Genomic DNA, 20,953 nt, shown 5'->3' on the forward strand with positions numbered 1-20,953 from the left:
GCTTTGTCTGAAATAATATAGAGTTTCTTGCTTGAGCAGAGGATTGCAGTAAAAGACCTCCAAGATCCCTACCAACTCTTGTTATTCTGTACAGGTACATAGGCAGGAAGGTCTGCAGAGATGGAGCCCACAAAATCAAGATAGCAATGAAAAGTTCCAATCCCACAATTGTATTTACTCTTTTGAGTTTTTGGACACTGTTCCTGTGGAAACCCCTGGTGAACACACGGAAAGTTCCTTGCAATGACAAAATGTCTGTCAGCTGTGAAATATTCTTTGAGGAGATGGGCTGGTAGGACACTGCTTTTCTCATGTCTCTCATTTTGTCCAGAGGTGGGTTTCAGCAGGTTCTGGCCAGTTCTGGAGAACTGGTAGCGGAAATTTTGAGTAGTTCGGAGAACCAGTAAATACCACCTCTGACTAGCCCAGTGGTGGATTTCTACCGGTTCGCCTGGTTCTGGCGAACTGGTAGTGGTGGCGGCAGGAGGCTCCGCCCACCGGCCCGGACGTCATCATGGATGCTCTACGCATGCACCCCACCCGCGCTCCCAGTTCCGAACCGGTAGCAAAGGTAAATGGAACTCACTGCTGGACTGGCCCCACCCTCATCTATTATCTGCCTCCCAAGTCCCAGCTGATCGGGAGGAAATGGGGATTTTGCAGTAACCTTCCCCTGGAGTGGGTTGGGAATGGAGATTTTACAATATCTTTCCCCTGGAGTGGGTTGGGAATGGAGATTTTACAATATCTTTCCCCTGGAGTGGGGTGGGAATGGAGATTTTGCAATATCCTTCCCCTGGAGTGGGAATGGAGATTTTACAATATCCTTCGCCTGGAGTGGGGTGGGAATGGAGATTTTACAATATCCTTCCCCTGGAGTGGGGTGGGAATGGAGATTTTACAATATCCTTCCCCTGGAGTGCGGTGGGAATGGAGATTTTACAGTACCTTCTCCTGGAGTGGGGTGGGAATGGAGATTTTACAGTACCTTCCCCTGCCATGCCCACCAAGCCACGCCACGCCCTTCAAGCCACACCCACAGAACCTGTAATAAAAAAATTTGAATCCCACCACTGATTTTGTCATGTCCTTCACACACCCATCCCACCACCATCTTGGCATCTCTGACCTTAGATCTGCTCTTGGACAAAGGACATTTCATGGGGACAAGACAGAAAAACAAGATGACCGGGTCATGTTTGTGATGTGATAGGATAATTGCGCCATTTTGTGAAGATATGTAGAGTTTGAAACGTCCCGTCCGAGGGAAACAGAAGGGAAAAACAAAAACAAAGCAACCGTTTCTGTCTTTCTAAAACCCTTTATTTATGTTGGCCTTATTTGGTTAAGCAAAGATCTCTCAGCATCCTTTTTTTACACAACACCAGTCAAAAGTCAACCGAGGATGAGCAAAGAGTATGGCGCAATAAGGACATGTCAGAAATAGGTTTACAAGGCTTTCATCGAGTCGTGGTTAAGAACTCAGGCAGGCTTTTTTGGCCTGCCTCCTTTCTGATGTGTTGGACTACAACTTCCATATTTGCCAAGCATGGAGAACATCGTAATGCTTGTCACTGTTTAGAGCTGGAATGTCCAACCTTACAACTTTAAGACTTGCAGACTTCAAATCCCGGAATTCCGGGATTTGAAGTCTGCAACCACTGCGCCACCACGGCAAATAAATGGGTTTATTTGGTAAGGGGGAAAAAAAAAGCTGTTTCGGTATCTATGCAGAAATGTGCATTGTATGTGGAGAAGCATCACTGCACTGGTGATGTTACCGATGTTACCTGCAATGAAACGTCTGCAAGAAAACAAGGAAGCTCGGCGAGCATCCAGGTTCCCACAGAAACATCTGAAATTGAATTAACACAGAGTCAAGATCAAGTTCCCAATTCCTTAACCCCTTTGAATCAAATCTAACTGAATATGTGCGCCCTACACAGCACCCAAGGTTTACGAAGCAATACCGTTCTTTACAGTACAGGGGGCAAAATGCCATGCCTTTATACGTTTTTATACGATACATTCTCTCCTGCACATGTATAAAAATGCACACATTCCCTTGTACAAAACAGAAGTTTGCCAAATTTTAATCTAGCGTCTCATTTGCAAATTTCACCCTTCCTCTTTTGTAAACGCTGTGGATGTGCGGACCACCAAGTTCCCATGTTCTTTTCTTTTCTTTTCTTTTCTTTTCTTTTCTTTTCTTTTCTTTTTTTTTTTTGAAGCGGATTGGATAAAATCCAGACAGCTGAGTCACCCTTCCAATGAATGCGCTTTCCTCCTCCGTCACGACAAGCTAAGTAAGGGCAGCTAACAAAAAAGCGAGGGAGAAGAGCCCCAAATTTGTGGTGAGGCCGAGAGCTCCACTATTGGCTTGCTCTTTTCCTACTGTGTTGCGTTCTGGACTTTTAGGATTGCTGAATAACGGGGTGCTAGCGTTCCTCGTAGCTTCTTCTTCTCCTGCTGCTGCTCCGGATGAAATCATCAGGTTCGCTTTAAGTGGGTTTTCGCACCTTGGCTGGTTGCACGGAGTCGTGGTTTTGGGACGGGATGTAATAAGTGCCGCAACAAGGCCCATTCCGGGATTGTGGATGGAGTCAGACACGTTGATGTTTGCTGCTAAAGAAACATTTGCTCCGGTCCTGTCTTCTACGATGAAAGAGCTGTTATCTACAGAGACGATCGGATTTCTGGGAAGAACATTGCTGGCCAGGCCATCTGAAGTTGCATTAGGGCTGGCAGAGATTGATACAGGAATACTATTATCAACAATGAAGCTTTCACCTCCAGGTGTTCCATGGCCACGCTCCACGTTGGTGTTTTCTGAGATATTGGTGGCAGGAAAATGCGGAGGTCCATGTTCTTCAACAGCTAAAACCGAAACATTACGTGTGTTTTCAGTGGATGAGGAATAGGATTCTGATTCCTGGTTGCTTCCTTCTCTGAGAAAGTTACCAACGTTGGGAGTGTCTTCAGCAGAGCTGGAGGTGTTTAGTAGAGTTCCACTTCCATGAGAAGAAGATGGAGGGTGCCTGGAAGAAGAACCTCCGTGATCCTCCTCATTGGTGGCTACGAAGTGTCCCCCAGCGGCGAGGCACTTCTCTTCTGACTCACATTTATCGCTTGATACGTCCTTATCATTGCTAGAAGCTGGCAAAACCTCTTTGGGGGAGGAGGTGGTTGGAGAGGTAGTCCTGTTTCTCTTGGAAACGATGAACGGTATCAGGAGAGCCACACCACCATGGTTACCAGAAGAAGTCACATTGCTTGTCCCCAGGTTTGTTATAGCCGAGGAACTGCCTGAAGAATCATGTTCGGTGTTTGAATCACCTGTAGAAGAAGACATTTCTCTACTTTCAGAAGAATTTCCAGAAAGATTCTCCTCATATGGTTTCCCATCTACAAAGGTGTGGACATGATGGGATGAAGGTCGGGCACTGCTTTCGTTGACCAAATTCTCACTCGTTTCATTTTCATCAACCACGTAGACAGTCTCCTCAGCAGTGTGGTTTCCAGGAGATGGAACCTCACCGTGAGTTGAGTCCACCACCACCATCATACCATCTTCCACCTCATCTGAATAGAAGCAATCAGATGTGGGTATGGGTTTAGATGGCTTGGGGTCGAATGTGACACATCCTACATCTTCAATGTTTTCGGGGCTGTCAGCAGGGACTCGGGATTCCGTGATCGCACCGTCTACGATGCGGTTGTTGCAGAGATTCCCTTGGCAACAGAGGATGTCAGCATCTTCCAGCTCTTGCACCAATTCCAAGAGAGAGCTCTGGCACATGGCAGGGGAAGCACAGCCTTTGAAAGTCACCAAGGTCTCCTCTTTCCCAGCTGCAAGGAGAGAAAAGGAGAAAAGGAGAGTAACCAACAATATCAACCCAAGAGTTGATTAGATTGGAAGAGATTGAATGAGCCCCCTCCCCCAGGAGATAGGATGTGTCTCCATTCTGGAGTCACCGACTGTCTAAATTCTAGTCCATGATGGGTCTCCAAACTTGGCAATATTAAGACTTTGTGGACTCCCAGAATTCCCCAGCACTACCTGACTCTGTGGTTTCTTCCTCAAACCCCCCAAACTTTAACCTAAGACTGTTTACTGTTGACCTCATCCCATTCCTAAGAGGTCTGTAAGGGGCGTGAATAAGCGCACCAATGTGCCTTCCGTCCCTGTTCTACTGTCCCCATTTATTCATATCCATTTCATGTACTCAAATTATGTTTATACTTTTATTTGTTATCTTATACATGCTTGATAAATAAAATAAAATAAAATAAAATAAAATAAAATAAAATAAAATAAAATAAAATAAAATAAAATAAAATAAAATAAAATTGCTTGTTGCGAGTTGGCTGGGAAAGTTGCAAATGGTGATCATGTGACCCCAAGATGTTGCAACAGTTTTAAGTACATGCCAGTGGCCAAGTGCCCAAGTTTTGATCATAGTCTACCTATACTTTAGCTCTCAGTATAGTTTCGTGTATTTCACGTAGAGCCGTGGTGGTGCAGTGGTTAGAATGCAGTATTGCAGGCTAATTCTGCTGACTGCCAGCAGTTCGATCCTGACCAGCTCAAGGTTGACTCAGCCTTCCATCCTTCCGAGGTCGGTAAAATGAGGACCCAGATTGTAGGGACAATATGATGACTCTGTAAACTGCTTAGAGAGGGCTGCAAAAGCACTGTGAAGTGATATGGAAGTCTAAGTACTAGTGCTATTCCTTCCTGCCTGCATGCATGCCTCCCTAACTCTTTCTTTCTTTCTTTCTTTCTTTCTTTCTTTCTTTCTTTCTTTCTTTCTTCTTTCCTTCCTTCCTTCCTTCCTTCCTTCCTTCCTTCCCTCCCTCCCTCCCTCCCTCCCTCTTTCTTTCTCTTTCTTTCTTTCTTTCTTTCTTTCTTTCTTTCTTTCTTTCTTTCTTTCTTTCTTTCTTTCTTTCCTATTTCCTTCCTTTCTTGGTGGTGCAGTGGTTAGAATGCAGTATTGTAGGCTAATTCTGCTGACTGCCAGCAGTTCGATTCTCACCGACTCAAAGCTGACTCAGCCTTCCATCCTTCCGAGGTCGGTAAAAGGAGGACCCAGATTGTTGGGGGCCATAGGTTGACTTTGCAAACCGCTTAGAGTGGGCTGTAAAACACTTTGAAACGCTATAGAAGTCTAAGTGCTATTGCTATTTTGATCCCTGAGCAGAATGCCTTCCAAATTGTTAACTCCACCCACTTTTCAATTGCTGGAAAGTAGAGCCTGGCCAATAAGGGTTGATGTCCTGTAGACTTAATGGAAATATCCTTCAGGATTGGCACATTTGCCAAGTCTCCAACAGGGTAGGGCAATTTGTGGTTGCGTTGGGGAATCCCAGCTATGAACTGGGCATGTTGAATCAGGCATTCTTGGTTTCGGCTTGGACAAAACATATTATATGAGACAGGATGCTATATTAGTCCATATTTAGCAGATTATATAAACCAGGCTACTTTAAGATTTGTGGCAACTTGGCAACTTTAAGACTTGTGGACTTCAACTTCCAGGCTGGGGAATTCTGGGAGTTGAAGTCCATAAGCCTGCGCCACCAAGTCCATAGAGCCTTGATGGCACAGCAGACTAAAGTGCTGTTAAGTAACACCAGCTGCCTGCAATTACTGCAAGTTCAAATCTCACCAGGCTCAAGGTTGACTCAGCCTTCCATCCTTCCGAGGTAGGTAAAATGAGGACCTGGATTGTAGGGGCAATAAGCTGACTTTGTATAAAAAGAACACCGCTTAGGGGGCCCCGAAAGCCCTACTAAGCAGGTATATACAAAAGTATGAAGGCTATTGCTTAACGCATTGTAAGCTGCCCTGAGTCTCTGGAGAAAGGGCAGCATATAAATCGAACCAATAAATAAATAATGCTGGCTGGGGAATTCTGGGAGTTGAAGTCCACAAGCCTTAAAGTGGCTGACTGGGGAATTCTGGGAGTTGAAGTCCACAAGCCTTAAAGTGGCTGGCTGGGGAATTCTGGGAGTTGAAGTCCACAAGCCTTAAAGTGGCTGGCTGGGGAATTCTGGGAGTTGAAGTCCACAAGCCTTAAAGTGGCTGGCTGGGGAATTCTGGGAGTTGAAGTCCACAAGCCTTAAAGTGGCTGACTGGGGAATTCTGGGAGTTGAAGTCCACAAATCCTAAAGTGGCTGGCTGGGGAATTCTGGGAGTTGAAGTCCACAAGTCTTAAAATTGCCAAGTTTGGAGACCCGTGATACAAATCAAAGTGGAAAGTTCTGAGATCACTCACCTTTACGGCTGTTGCCAATTCCTTCCAGGCACATGTTACGAACGCCGGTGCACTTCACTTTGGAGATGGTCTTGTTGGAGCATGCACCACCGGAGCCCTGTCCATCCACACAGCTGTAGCACTCCAATCCGTTTGGTGCCTGGCTTTCCAGATGCAAGTCTGAAGCAGGTGGAGATACAAAGTAGGAAACACCTATGAACATTTGTGTGTTATGATCAGGACCTGGAACCTTTGGCTGTTCACAGAAAAAATTAAGCCAGGAGGTGCTGCTTTACAGAAATAAGAGATTTCAGACAGCCTCTCTTTCCACAATGACCTACATAAACTCAGGGGTGGGATTGAAAAATTTTAGCAACTGGTTCTCTGCCCGGTTGCTGGGTACCACAGCGGGGGAGGCATTTTCGCCCTCCCCAGGCTCCGGAGGCTTTCCTTGAGCCTCCACAAGGGTGAAAAGGGCCTTCCCTGGGCACTGGAAGCCCTCCGGAGGCCGAAAACAGGCCCCTTTCCGGACTGCTGGAACTTCCGGGAGGCCCGTTTTTTGTCCTCCCAGAGCCTCCGCCTGGCCCCTGCATTTACCTCGCATCCAAAACGGGCTGCGTGGAGACTCCTGGGAGGGACGGGGTGGGGCGTGGCAGGGAGGAGTCAGCCAGTCCTTGAAACTACCGGTTCAATGAACCAGATGTAAAATTGGCATCCGGTTTGCCCGAACCAGTTTGAACTGGCTGAATCCCATCCCTGCATAAGCTGCCCAGAATTCTCTTCCGTGCATAGATCAGATGCAATCCATCCTATGTTTTGACACCTAGTTTGTTTGGAGATGGATCATCTCCCACCTTTGCAAATGTCCTTCTTGCTGAGAAGCATTTGATTGTTTGCAAAGGGAAGTGAGGAAGCGAAGTGGAGGCCAACCTTCCCCTGCCATGTCCACCAAACCACACCCACCAAGCTATGCCACACCCACCAAGCCACGCCCACAGAACCGGTAGTAAAAGTTTTTGACTCCCACTACTGAGGGGGAGGATTACCTGGGGTGAAGGTATTGCAAAGCGGAGAATTGCAGCAGCTGGCGTGGATGGTTCGGCTTCCTGAGTAAAAGCTCAAGGTGTCTTCACATCCAGGAAGATTGGTGCAGCCTTTCAGCTTGAGATTGGAATACGGACCTATTAAGAAGGAGGTTTGATAGAGTGGCCCATTATATCCACAGCACTGAGTGTCATCCCTTCCTCGTCATCTTTTTTACCCAGAGAGACAGAGGACAACGGTTGAGTAAGGCATATCTCAGCACTGGGAGGTCTTAAGTGATGGCCTTTCAGTCCAGCTTCATGAATGATTAGCCAGATCTCACAGCTTGGTCACCTTTTTATTTAAATGCCCCCATTCTCTGCTTATGTAGTATCCTAAGAAATAGTTCTGGAAAACTTAGCCAAAGTTGCACATCCGATCCGAATAAAGGTATCATCCAGGGATGGAGGTTGGGTGTTGGGGTGGTAAAAGTTGGGGTGGTAAAAGTTATATTCCACTGCGGTGGAATATAGTCTGGATTTCCAGAAGGGAGAAGGTGCACTCCTTCCTAGCAATTCCCAGAGTATATCTACTGTATAAAGATGCAAATAGTTGCTTTACTTTGGCAAGATTCTGTCGACAGGTAAGGAACAATAAAGGGAACTGCTCAGAAGTCACTCCACCTGTCTTTCTTGGTTCTTGGAGTCTGACACCCATCCCCATACATGTGTAAGCTGCATTCACAACCAAATTTATGAGATGGGCTTTGGCTACAACAACGTTAAGAAATCTTTTTGTGGACCGACAGCACAATTCTTAGGTGTGCTTCTTTGAAACTGCTTTGCATATCTTCCCTTCTCATCAGCTGTGTTCCTCTAAGGCAGGGGTGTCAAACGCATGTGGTCACGGCAGCATCACATGACATATCGGGACTTCCTCCCCCCCTTTGCTAAACCGGGCATGGACGTGGCCAGCACATGATGCACCCGCCCCCGGGGCCGAAAATTTGACAGCTCTGCTCTAAGGCATTTCACAGGTCAGTTATGAACTTAGAAGCCACATTGGTGTATCATGACTAATTTGAACCTTAGTTGATTTTTGCGGAACTTAGCATGTTGTCTGAATTCAGGTTTTTGGTTAGGTATGGTTCGGTATAATGTGCACGGATGCTTCTCCAGAGAAACAGATTATTCAAATAATCAAATTAAGAACAGAGGTGCAGTTCTTCCATTTATCTTAATCCAGCCATTCACCCCAGTGGTGCAATTCAGCCGGTTCTATCCGGATTGTGCGAATAGGTAGCGGCGGCAGTGAGAGGCTCCGCCCACCTGCCCTGATGTCATTTTTTACCCTCTGTGCATGCACGAAACGCTCTGCGCATGTGTGTAGGTGGCACTTGCACTCACATTTGTGAACCGGTAGCGAAGGTAAATGAATACCACCCCTGATTCACCCCCATCTCCAATCTACCTACCTCTTTCTTTCTCTTTCCCAGATTTTTCCTTGCCTACTTACCCAACTTCCCGGTGATGTCAAGATCCACACATTGGTCCTGATGCCCAACACAGCTGATCTGAGTGCGAGAAGCTTCAGGACACCAGGCTCCCTGGGAGGCACAGGTATGGCAGCGCATGTGATTGGTTGGGGCAGGATGAGAGACTGGGGAGAGGTGCACAAAAGGGTGGAAATTAACTTCCAATCACTATTCCAGTTGTTGTACAAGTGTGATTAAGTTAAAGATAGGTCTACGTGGATTCCTGGTTAACATATGTTCAAAAACAGCTTGCCAATATATTTTCAATTTTCCAGTCAAGCCTACAGTCCTGGTATTTCTAGGTCAGGGGTGTCGAACTCACATCGTCACATGATATATCATGACTTTTCCCCCCCTTCACTAAACTGGGGGTGGGCGTGGCCAGAGTGTGACACATCCGGCCCACGGGCCATGAGTTTGACACTCCTGTTCTAGGTGGTTTCCTTTTCAAGTGCAAATCAGACCCAATCCTGCTTCGTTTCTGTAGTAGAATGTGTGAATGACCTTGGGGAGACAAGGGGAAGAAATGCAGCTGAGAAACAATCAGTTAAGAGCCGGAGGAGCCCCCAGTGACTTAATGGTCAGAGAAAGAAATAAGGAAGGACCTGCCCTTATAGATCAAGCAATTAAAAAGTCTGAAATACTTTCAGAAGTCAAGAACAAATTCTTCTTCCAACTCAGCTCCCCCATATCTTGCAACAATACTGTTTTCCATCCCCACTCAATACAAAAAGAAAAAAGAAAAAAAGAAAGAAAAGTAAAAGGAAAGGAAAGTTAATTATCTGGTTCTTGTTAATTTCATCTTTTTTGCTTTCTTTCCTAGAAACTACTATTATTTATTTTATTTATTTATATAATAAGGGGAACTGCAAAGCTATGAAGGCGTCATTCCCCTTGTAAGACCTGAAGCGCAGAAGTTTGGAAAGACAAAGGGGAAGAGCTCCCTCTAATGGAGAAATGGAGCCACAGCCTCTTAAAAACAAAAACCTCGCTTAGCAACGAACTAAAATGCAATTGAGTCAGAAAGCAATCAGTTTTGTTCTTCAGTTGTGGGGGAACAAAGCTGGAACACCAATATCTGAAGCTGCTTTCAAGCTGGCAGAGAATCTCCGTGGAATGCCAGCCCATCTCAACTCAAACTAATGTCTCATTTTCATACTTTCTACCCCCTAAGTCACAGTAGGGCAGGGGTGGGCAAATGTGGCCCTTTTACAACCTGTGGACTTCAACTCCCAGAATTCCTGAGACAGCTGTAGGGGAATAGAATTAGGTTTTTAGGTAAAAAAAGAGCATAGAGCCCTTAGATGAGTTGGACAAATTGAGATAATACTAAAAATACCAACAATTAACATTTGCCTATCAAAGGTCCTTGGGAAGGACTCGAAGGGATAAAAATGACAAATCCAGTTTAAATATCTGGCTGACTGTGCGACGAACCCATAAGAATAAATAGTGCACAAAAGGAAGGCTGGACGAGCAGATACCAGATATCCCATAAATCAGACTTTCATAGGCATCTTTTAGAGGGGAGGAGGGGATAAATAAGGGCCTTGCAACATCACTCTGCAAACTATCTGACTTGAGAGTGAAAAAGTGAAAAAGCTGGAGATTTGGATTGTAACATTACCGCACAGGTTTGTCGTTTTCTCCAACATTGTGTTTTATACCAGATCCCTGTGTAGCCTTTCCCAATTTAATGCTCTTTGTACCTGAACTTCAATCCCCAGAATTCCTAGACAGCTCACTGAAAATTTGGGGAGTTGTACTTTAGTTCAAAACATCAGTTTGATCTAGTGGTAAAAGCACCAGTCTAGAAATCAAGAGACTGGGAATTCTAGTCCTGCATTAGAAAGCTGGCTGGGTGACTTCGTGCCAATCACCAGGAGATGGTGAGTTCTAGTTCCACCTTAGGCATGAAAGCTGACTGGGTGACTTTGGGTCAAACACCAGGAGGCAGTGAGTTCTAGTTCCACCTTAGGCATGAAAGCCGACTGGGTGACTTTGGCCCAATCATCAGGCAGCTGTGAGTTCTAGTCCCACTTTAGGCATAAAAGCTGGCTGATTGGCTTTGAGCCAATCACCAGGAGGCAGTGAGTACTAGTCCCACCTTAGGTATGAAAGCCGACTGGGTGACTTTGGGCCAATCACCAGGAGGCAGTGAGTTCTAGTTCCACCTTAGGCATGAAAGCCGACTGGGTGACTTTGGGCCAATCACCAGGCGGCTGTGACTTCTAATCCCACCTTAGGTATGAAAGCTGGCTGGGTGACTTTGGGCCAATCACCAGGAGGCAGTGAGTTCTAGTTCCACCTTAGGCATGAAAGCCGACTGGGTGACTTTGGCCCAATCATCAGGCAGCTGTGAGTTCTAGTCCCACTTTAGGCATAAAAGCTGGCTGATTGGCTTTGGGCCAAACACTAGGAAGCAGTGAGTTCTAGTCCCACCTTAGGTATGAAAGCTGACTGGGTGACTTTGGCCAATCACCATTTCTACATCATCATTTCTACAATGTCCTGTGTCTTTCTTCTTTTGGGGAGAGGACCCCTCCCTGGCCCAGTTCGAAGGGTCTCCCCTTCAGGACTCACCGAAGTAGGTCTCGTTGTTACAGCCATCCTCCGCACAAAAGTTTGCTTGGTATGAGAGAGTCACGAGATGCGAAGTTATGGAAAGAGATTTAAATGGATAGAGCTGTCGAGCGCAGCCTTTCCTCACAGTCTGGAATTCCAGAAAAGCTGAGGAAAAAATAAAAAGGAGGAGATGGAAAGATTATATTTTTTAGGCTGGGCAATCCATGACATGATCAGGATGGACAAAATTTGGGAGAGTGGAGGAGATATTCTCTAGATATACTGTTTTTTCCCCTCAATACTTCCTTCTGCCTCCCCACAACGTGAATGGGATTAGTTGGGTTTCCTTTTTTTATTTTGACAAATAGAACTCTTTTTTTAAAAAAATGCTCTTCCTGTGTTTGGCTTTGGAAAACTGAAAATCCTTTCCTGTAATGCAGAGGTCTCCAAACTTGAAGACTTGTGGACTTCAACTCCCAGAATTACCCAGCCAGCTGGGAGTTGAAGTCCACAAGTCTTCAAGTTGCCTGTGTCAATTCCAATGGATGCCCTAATTAAATCATGAGTCTTGAGCCAAACTTCAAAAGAAATCCAGTCATTTATTAGGAGATTCATGTCCGCAGTTCCCAAGTGAAGACAGCTCTGACCCTACATAATTTACGCTCCAATTATGACCATTTTCCCCCTCCCCCCAGGGTGTGTCATCAATCACATTCCAACGGAGCAATTTCGCGGGTTGTAGAGGTCATTCCCATTCGACTACTGTAGGTATCCCTGGGATACAGCCTTGAGAGAGATAAGCATGGAATGTGCATTTGTTTTGGGCTGCTGTGCAGTTTCGCCAATTTCCCATCCCCCCCCGGCCTATGATAACTCGAGAGCAGGTCAGGGATGCTTTGCGAGTTGACAGCCAGGTTTGGAAATCCCTACTGTAATGGTGAGAACAACCTTGGGAGACAGGCAAAGAGATGCTGCCAAGGGAACGGTCAGATAAGATACAGCATAGCCCACAACTGGACAGTGGGTGGGGCAAGAAGCTCAGAAAAGACCCTCCCTAATTCTAGGGCTGTAAAGGAAGCCGTGGGTGGAGGATTGTACTTTCAGACTTGACAGATTCTGCCAAGATAACTTTATAATAAAGTAGAACAAGCTTATCAGGTTGCAATTCCTGTCTGATATACCCTATGACGCCAAAGCAGTCTTGCCAGTCTGAAAATATAATTTACCCCCATGTACTGCTCAAGAAACTAGAGAGGGTTTCTTCTGAGCCACTTCCTCACCCACTATACAGCTGCAAGCTACGCTGTCTTTTATCTGACCATTCTCTTCCCTTTTCGTTGCCCAGTCTCCCAAGGTCTTTCCCACATACCATTATACTTCCCTTGTTTCTTTGCTTCCTCTGTCCTCACTCCAGGAAATTCAAGGCTAAAACATTTGAAGAACGGTTGCAGGAACTGGGTATATCTAGTTCAATGAAAAGAAGGACTAAAGGTGACATGATGGCAGTGTTACAATATCTCAGGGGCTGCCACAAAGAAGAGGGCGTCAACCTGTTCTCCAAAGCACCTGAAGGCAGGACAAGAAGAAATGGGTGGAAACTAATCAAGAAGAGAAGCAACCTAGAACGAATAAGGAATTTCCTAATAGAACAATTAATCAATGAAACGGCTTGCATTTAGAAGTTGTGGTTGCTCCATCCTTGGAAGCTTTTAAGAAGAGGATGGACAGCCACTTGTCTGAAATGGTATAAGGTCTCCTGCTCGAGCAGGGGGTTGGACTAGAAGACCTCCAAGGTCCCTTCCAACTCTGTTACTCTGTATTCTGCACCACTGATTGCAGCATTTGCAAACAATGGATCCCACTAAAGTGACTTTTTCAACACAGCTGCCCATTGTTTCTCTATGTTCCATCCACCCATATTCTGACTTCCTTGCAGAAGACAATAATTTTTTTTTTGTACAAAGAGAGGCACCTGCTGGTCAGGTCAAGAAGGTAGCCGTAACAGTACAATGTAAGCTCTGCCTGTTTTGAAAAGCGGACGGAGTTTCGATCGTACCATTGTGGCCATCTTGATGTTTTTGGATCACACACTTCGGGCAATGCTTGTGACCAATGACACTTACACACATGTGCCTTTCGGACTGATGTTGTGCAGCTGGCTGAGGAGTCTTCGCAGGGCACGTTCTCTCCAACACAATTGTATTCTCCGTGGCATGTGTTACACTGCAGGCAAAACACTGGGAAGAAAAGAAGAAAAATTAGTTACGGCACCTTTAAGACTGTAGCACTTTACTCCCTTAAGACCTGTGTGGACTTCAACTCCCAGAATTCCCTAGCCAACTGGGGAATTCTGGGAGTTAAAGTCCACGTGTCTTGAAGTTGCCAAGGTTGGACACTCCTTCCTTAAGATTTTTATAGCCCATCCAACTCAGAGAATATCCAAATCCTTAAATGAACCCAGGCACAGAGGCAACTGAAGGGAAGGGAGGGTCAAAAGCCTCTGTTATGCGTTTATTTGACGCTGCAAAGAAAGAAATAATATGGATTGGATAAGAAAGAAGACAATAAATACAGAGTACAGTATATTAAAAATGTTCCGCGTATTTTTAAATCTGTGCCCTGTGAGCTTGCGACTCGCTCGACAGTAAGATGGGTGGCACATACATTTAATAAATAATATAAAAAAATAAATACAATTTCTATGCCTAAAGGGACTAGTTTTGCATGCACAATAAACCATGCAACAAAAGGATTTTAGAAAACCCAATTGCTATTAAAAGAACTTTTAACACCCAGTTTCAGGAGCCAGAAATGTGAAGCTGGATTCATCTTTACTTTCGCCTTTTCGATCTCTTCGGTATTCATCACCGTAGCTAATCATCCTGCCTCTGCAATTACATGGCACAGAACACTGAGGACTAGAAACTTCCTGTTGAGAGATTTTTAAATTTAAACCCAGAGTTTTAAGAGTCTTGGAAGGAGGTGGGGGGGAACCAAGAAGAAAGTCTGGTTTTGTGTCTAATTATTCTGTTTTCTTGTCAATTCCATGAGCTTGGAAGAAACTTCAGTGATGTTTACCTGAAATCTAAGGTAGCCTTTTGAAGGGTGGAGTTGTGTTGGGCTATTTATCTACTTTAGGCAAGTAGAAACATGTCTCCTCAGCTTCATTATTAGGCTATTTTATTATTGCCAATAAACCTATCCCTTTTCAGATAGTTCAGGGAACATACGAGACTGGATTGCATCTTGCAATAAACTGTTTATTGAGTTGTTTATTGAATAACTCATAGTGTAAGTAACTTGCTAAGCGAGCAACCCAGGGTGAAATCCAGCAAGTTCTGACAGGTTCTGGAGAACCAGTAGCGGAAATTTTGAGCAGTTTGACGAACCGGCAAATACCACTCTGGCTGGCCCCAGAGTGAGGAGGGAATGGGGATTTTGCAGTATCCTTCCCCCAGGAGTGGGGAGGGAATTGAGATTTTGCAATATCCTTTCCCCTGGAATGGGGTAGGAATGGAGATTTTGCAATATCCTTCCCCCAGGAGTGAGGAGGGAATGGGGATTTTGCAATATCCTTCCCCTGTAGTGGGGTGGGAATGGAGATTTTGCAATATCCTTCCCCCAGGAGTGAGGAGGGAGTGGGGATTTTGCAGTATCCTTCGCCCAGGAGTGAGGAGGGAATGGGGATTTTGCAGTATCCTTCCCCTGGAGTGGGGTGGGAATGGAGATCTTGCAATATCCTTCCCCCAGGAGTGAGGAGGGAGTGGGGATTTTGCAGTATCCTTCCCCCAGGAGTGAGGAGGGAATGGGGATTTTGCAGTATCCTTCCCCTGGAGTAGGGTGGGAATTGAGATTTTGCAGTATCCTTCCCCTGCCACGCCCACCAAGCCACGCCCACAGAACCGGTAGTTTAAAAAAAAATGGATTTCACCACTGCTGCAATCCTGGATTGATATAATGCATTAATCCAAACTAATAAAGCCAGGTTACTGCAATACGTGAGTCTAATCTTTTTATTAAATGCAGAGAGGAGGTGACAAGAAAATACCAGGAAACCTCATAGAACTTGCTAACTCGCAAGCAAATAAAACATAGGAAGACTCAGCCTGATGGGCAACTCAGCCAATACAGGTAGTCCTCGACTTATGACCACAACTGAGCCCAACATTTCCATTGTTAAGCAAGAGAGTTGTTAAGTCACTTTTGCCCCATCTTACTTTCTTGCCACAGTTGTTAAGTGAGTCGCTGCAGTTCTTAAGTCAGTAGCCCGGTTATTAAGTGAATCTAGTTTCCCCATTGACTTTGCTCGTCAGGAGGTCGCAAAAAAGGATCACGTGATCCCAGGACATGGCAACCGTCATAAATGTGAATCAGTTGCCAAGCATCCCAATTTTGATCATGCCACCATGGGGATGCGGCAAGGGTTGTAAGAGTGAAAAAATGGCTGTTAAATCAGGGTTTTTTTTCAGTCCCATTGTTGACTTTCAGTTCATCTTGACTTGGCTGCTTTCTATATTTGTTAGTTCCTGAGGCTGACCTGGATGTAACAGTTCCCACGTGCATTCAATTTTCCTATCAATTACTTTATTAAAAAACAATTACTACCAACCTGCCTTCCACTGAGGACCTGTCTACTGCACGAGTCAAAAAGAAGGCTGTGAAAATATCTACAGACCCCTCACATCCTGGACATAAACTGTCTCAACTCCTACCCTCAAAACGACGCTATAGAGCACTGCACACCAGAATAACTAGACACAAGGACAGTTTTTTCCTGAACACCATCACTCTGCTTAACAACTAATTCCCTCAACACTGTCTTACTATTCACTAAGTTTGCATTACTACTACTATTAATCTTCTCATCGTTCCTATCACCCTTCTCCTCCCACTTATGACTGCATGACTGTTGCTTGTATCATTACGATTTATATTGATATTGATCATTTCCTAGTATGATTCGACTGCTTATTTGTTCCCTATGACTATCATTAAGTGTTGTACCTTATGATTATTGATGAATGTATATTGTCTTTTTATGTACACTGAGAGCATATGCACCAAAGATAAATTCCTTGTGTGTCCAATCACACTTGGCCAATAAAGAATTCTATTCTATTCTATTCTATTCTATTCTATTCTATTCTATTCTATTCTATTCTATTCTATTCTATTCTATTCTACTCTACTCTACTCTACTCTACTCTACTCTACTCTACTCTACTCTACTCTACTCCACTCCACTCCACTCCACTCCACTCCACTCCACTTAATTCTAATTCTAATTCTAATTCTAATTCTATCCAGCTGCCAGTGTTGACCACTAGCACGCAAATACAAGAAAACACCTTTATAAGAAAAGCCCATTTCCATTATAAATAAGGCGTGTTTTCTCACAAGTACGTCCCACTGAATTCAGCGGGGAATTGTCACAAGATAGTGAACGGAGGTTGAGATCCGATATACACAAATAATCCCCGTTGGACCTTGACTGAACAGCCAATAATATATTCTATTATTTTGAGTAACATCAGAATGTTGTCCTGTTTTTATTCCAGCTGTATTAAGTATTCTGAAACTCACTTTTCTTAACTTTTTAAAAAATTGGTCAAGGGCTTTTGAAAAAAAATGAAATATCTTACATATCAAGTTACTTATACGTTACAACTACCCTGAACTAAAACATATGGAAACTGTTTATAAAGGAATATAACTGTCTCTTCTCCCAATCACTTTCCAGATGACTTGTTCATTTTGCAACATAGATGGGAGGAAGCAGCTAAATTTATTTTTCACCTGTTAAAAGATAAAGATAGGTTTTCTTTATCTGCAGGCTGGACACAGTATCTGACCACCTGTTAGACAGGACAAAGCTTAATATTCATGTTAATATTAATAACATTAAAGGTAAAGGTTCCCTTCACACATATGTGCTAGTTATTTGCAACTTTAGGGGGTGGTGCTCATCTCTGTTTCTGAGCCAGCGTTGACTGAAGACGTCTCCGTGGTCATGTAGCTGGCATGACTAAATACCAAAGGCGCACGGAGCGCTCTTACCTTCCCACCAAAGGTGGTCCCTATTTTTCTACTTGCATTTTTTACGTGCTTTCGAACTGCTAGGTTGGCAGAAGCTGGGACAAGTAATGAGAGCTCACCCCAGTACGCAGCACTAGGGATTCGAACTGCTGAACTGCTGACCTTTTGATCGACAAGCTCAGCGTCTTAGCCACTGAGCCATCGCATCCCTAGTAATAACATTATTATATAATAATATGTCTTCTTTCAAACCTGTCAAACGTGTTGCAGATATTCTTGCCTTATTATTACAGTTTGCACGTGCTCAATAATTGCCCTGTTATTGTAACTGGATACAAGCAATGCATTGAGGTTTATCATGCTTCTTCAAGTGTCCACAGATCTTGGGTTCGCCACCATCAACAGGCGGTGGAACAGCTACAACTGCTACAAACAATTATTAAGATGCAACGATCCATCAAATCTGTTGATTTTGCTTTGCACAATAAACACTTACCAGGTTTTATTTCTCAGTAAACTGAACTGGATTGCAGTCTACATTAGATGTCTATGGAGATTCTCAGTCCAGTCTACAACACAGTCCTTTCAACAGTCCCAAGAAGGCTCCATACCCATTTACACCACTCAGGTGACCCTGATGACACAGATAAACCTCCAGGTGGCCTTAACAGCTCACTAAAAGAATACAAATGACCAGCTGTCTGCAAGGAGTATAAATCCTTCCATTCCCCACCATCGAGTCAGAGCTGAAGAAGCTTCTTGGATGAGAAGTGAAACGTCTTCAAAGAAAAACCAGAAAGTCCCAGTTGCCTCTTGAAAAAGCACCTTTGGGATCTACACTAGGTGTTTCAACTGAAATATTCTCCAACAGTGGACTTCAGCCCTCAATACTCCAGAGCCAACTCAGCTGTCATTGTGAATTGATATCTGCATATGGAGGTTGGGAAAGAACGATCTATATCAATGCCTATGGAGATTCCCAGTCATCCAGGTCATGGTTGTCCCAAAGGTGCTTTTTCAAAATGCAATTGGGCTTTGTTTTTTCCTTGAAGATGTTTCACTTCAGCAGTTCCAAGAAGGCTCCACACCCATTGGCACTATTCAGGTTCTCTGGGGGCACAGATAAACCTCCAAGTGGCCGCAATGACTCCCAGAAAGAGCGCTAACGACCAGAGGACTGCAAGGAATATCAATCCTTCCATCCTCCACCATTCAGACAGAACTGAAGGAGCTTCTTGGATGGGAAGCGAAACGTCTTCAAGGAAAAAACAAAGCACAGTTGCCTTTTGAAAAAGCACCTTTGGGACCTATATAAACAATCTTACATTGCTTGAAGGTAAAGTCCCTTCTGAAGCAAGACCTTTACTTCTAATACTATGAATGTGTTAGAAGGGTGTTTCTCAACCCTGACATCTTCAACGTGTGTGGATTTCAAGTTCCAGGAATTCCCAAACTAGCATGCTGGATGGAGAATTCTCGGAGGTGAAATCCATGCATCTTAAAGGTACCAAGATCGAGAAGCGCTGTGTTAGAAAGCAGAATGGATGGGAAAATTAGAAGTGATGATAAAATTTCACTTCAGTGAAAATGTAACATGGATTCTAAGGCTCCTCCAGCATAGAACAGTTAAACATGATCTAAGAAAAACCAAAATAATTTTGATGGAGAGAAAGTTCTCCAGAAGAAAGTGGTGTACCATTCCTTTTCCCCTAAGGCACAAATTGAAAACAAAAGTAAAGATTCGTCCATCAGGAAAAGAGCTACAGAACTTCCAAGGAAAGTAGAATAATTCTGACATTAATATGATTGAGCGGGTCCAGAGGTACTTCACAAGACGAGTACTCCACTCCTCTACTCACAATAGAATTCCCTTATGCCACCAGGCTTGAAATTTTGGGCTTGGACAATCTGGAACTGCGGTATGATCTGTGCACAGTACACAAAATTATCTGCTACAACATCTTACCTGTCAAAGACTTCTTCAGCTTCAACCTCAATAATACACAGGCGAACAATCGGTACAAACTCAAGGTAAACCGCTCCAAACTCGATTGCAGAAAATACGACTTCAGCAACAGAGTGGTCAATGCCTGGAATGCTCTACCTAACTCTGTTGTTACAGCCTCAAACCCTCACAGCTTCAACCTCAAACTGTCTACCGTGGACCTCACCCCATTCCTAAGGGGTCCGTAAAGGGGGCGTGCATAAGCGCACCAGCGTGCCTACCGACCCTGTCCTACTGTCCCCATTTATCTATATTTACTTCCCTTGTTTATATTTATGTTTATGCCTATACCTGTTATCTTGACATGTTTGACAAATAAATAAATAAAATGAAATGAAATGAAATGAAATAAATAAATTTCACTTCAGTGAAAACGTAACATGGATTCTAAGGCTCCTACAGCATAGAACAGTTAAACATAATCTAAGAAAGACCAGAAGAGTTGTGATGAAGAGAAAGTTCTCCAGAAGAAAGTGGAGTACCATTTCTTTCCCCCTAAGGCACAAATCGAAAACAAAAGTAAAGATTCTTCCATCAGGAAAAGAGCTACAGAACTTCCAAGGAAAGTAGAATAATTCTGATAAGTTCAACAAAAGCAGAGTATTAGAGTTGGGATTGGTCCTTGAATACCAACAAAAAGGAGTCTATCAAGGTACCCAGTCTTGTTTTACCTTGGCTGAGGAGGGTGAGTAGCAGTACCATTAGCAGGTTCTTAGCCATCTTGAGATGCCTCTCTAACTTCCCACCTTTGTATCCTGCTCCTTGGACGTTGCCAGATGCCTGTCACTGCTTCTCATGAGCTTCTAAATATCGCTGGCTGAACATTCCTGTCTATATGGACCTGCCCAAAACCAAATACCTGTTTGGGTTTTTATTGGTCTCAGGCTAAGATCCTCCTCTGTCTGTCCCAACGAATGGCAAAGGGCAGTTTCACCTCTGGCACGTGAGCAGCCATCCCAGAGGATGCTCTGGAAGAGAGATCCACCCGGTATCAGGATGAGTCACAGCTGGAATTCGTCAGGAGCTCCTGAAAGCATCCCAAAGGACACAGGGGAAGATGAGCACATCAGGAATCCAACCCAGCTGGTTGGGATGAGAGGGAGGAGGAAAAGAGAGGGAGAAAGAGAATAGCCATGGCAGGGAATGGGAGAGCAAGTAAGAAGAGAAAGGAATGAGGAGTAAGTCTGGAAAGAATGCTTCACACATAGTCCTTGAGTTATGAACACCGTTGAGATCAGAAGTTCCATTGCAAAGTGAGACTTATTAGGCAGGATCACCTGCTAAAGGAGAGGAAAGGAAAGGAAAAATGCATTCCAGCATTTTATTTATTTATTTATTTATTTATTTATTTATTTATTTATTTATTTATTTATTTATTTAATTTATATCCCGCCCTTCTCCCCGAAGGGACTGAGGGCGGTGAACAGCCGAAAATTAAAATAACATACAATATAAAAGTTAAGATAACTAAAAATAAATGAAATTAATCGGCCTTCCAATTTAAAACCCCAAGCTATGCAATTAAAAAACTAA

At 44.2% G+C, this 20,953-nt stretch overlaps 1 protein-coding gene across 1 annotated transcript; it reads right to left on the minus strand.

Moving 5' to 3' along the window:
* Positions 1-1,301: 1,301 nt before the first annotated feature.
* On the minus strand, positions 1,302-20,244 carry LOC117677632 (uncharacterized). Its single transcript, XM_034437949.3, has 7 exons — positions 20,092-20,244; positions 13,503-13,616; positions 11,398-11,544; positions 8,796-8,939; positions 7,304-7,438; positions 6,279-6,437; positions 1,302-3,849 (listed from the first exon to the last, which is right to left on the minus strand). The coding sequence occupies exons 1-7, from the start codon at positions 20,138-20,140 to the stop codon at positions 2,303-2,305; spliced, it is 2,295 nt and encodes a 764-aa protein (XP_034293840.2). The 5' UTR covers positions 20,141-20,244; the 3' UTR covers positions 1,302-2,302.
* Positions 20,245-20,953: the final 709 nt, after the last annotated feature.

This window comes from Pantherophis guttatus, chromosome 10, assembly GCF_059756535.1.
Source record: "Pantherophis guttatus breed Tessera chromosome 10, ASM5975653v1, whole genome shotgun sequence".
NCBI classification, from domain to species: Eukaryota; Metazoa; Chordata; class Lepidosauria; order Squamata; family Colubridae; genus Pantherophis; species Pantherophis guttatus.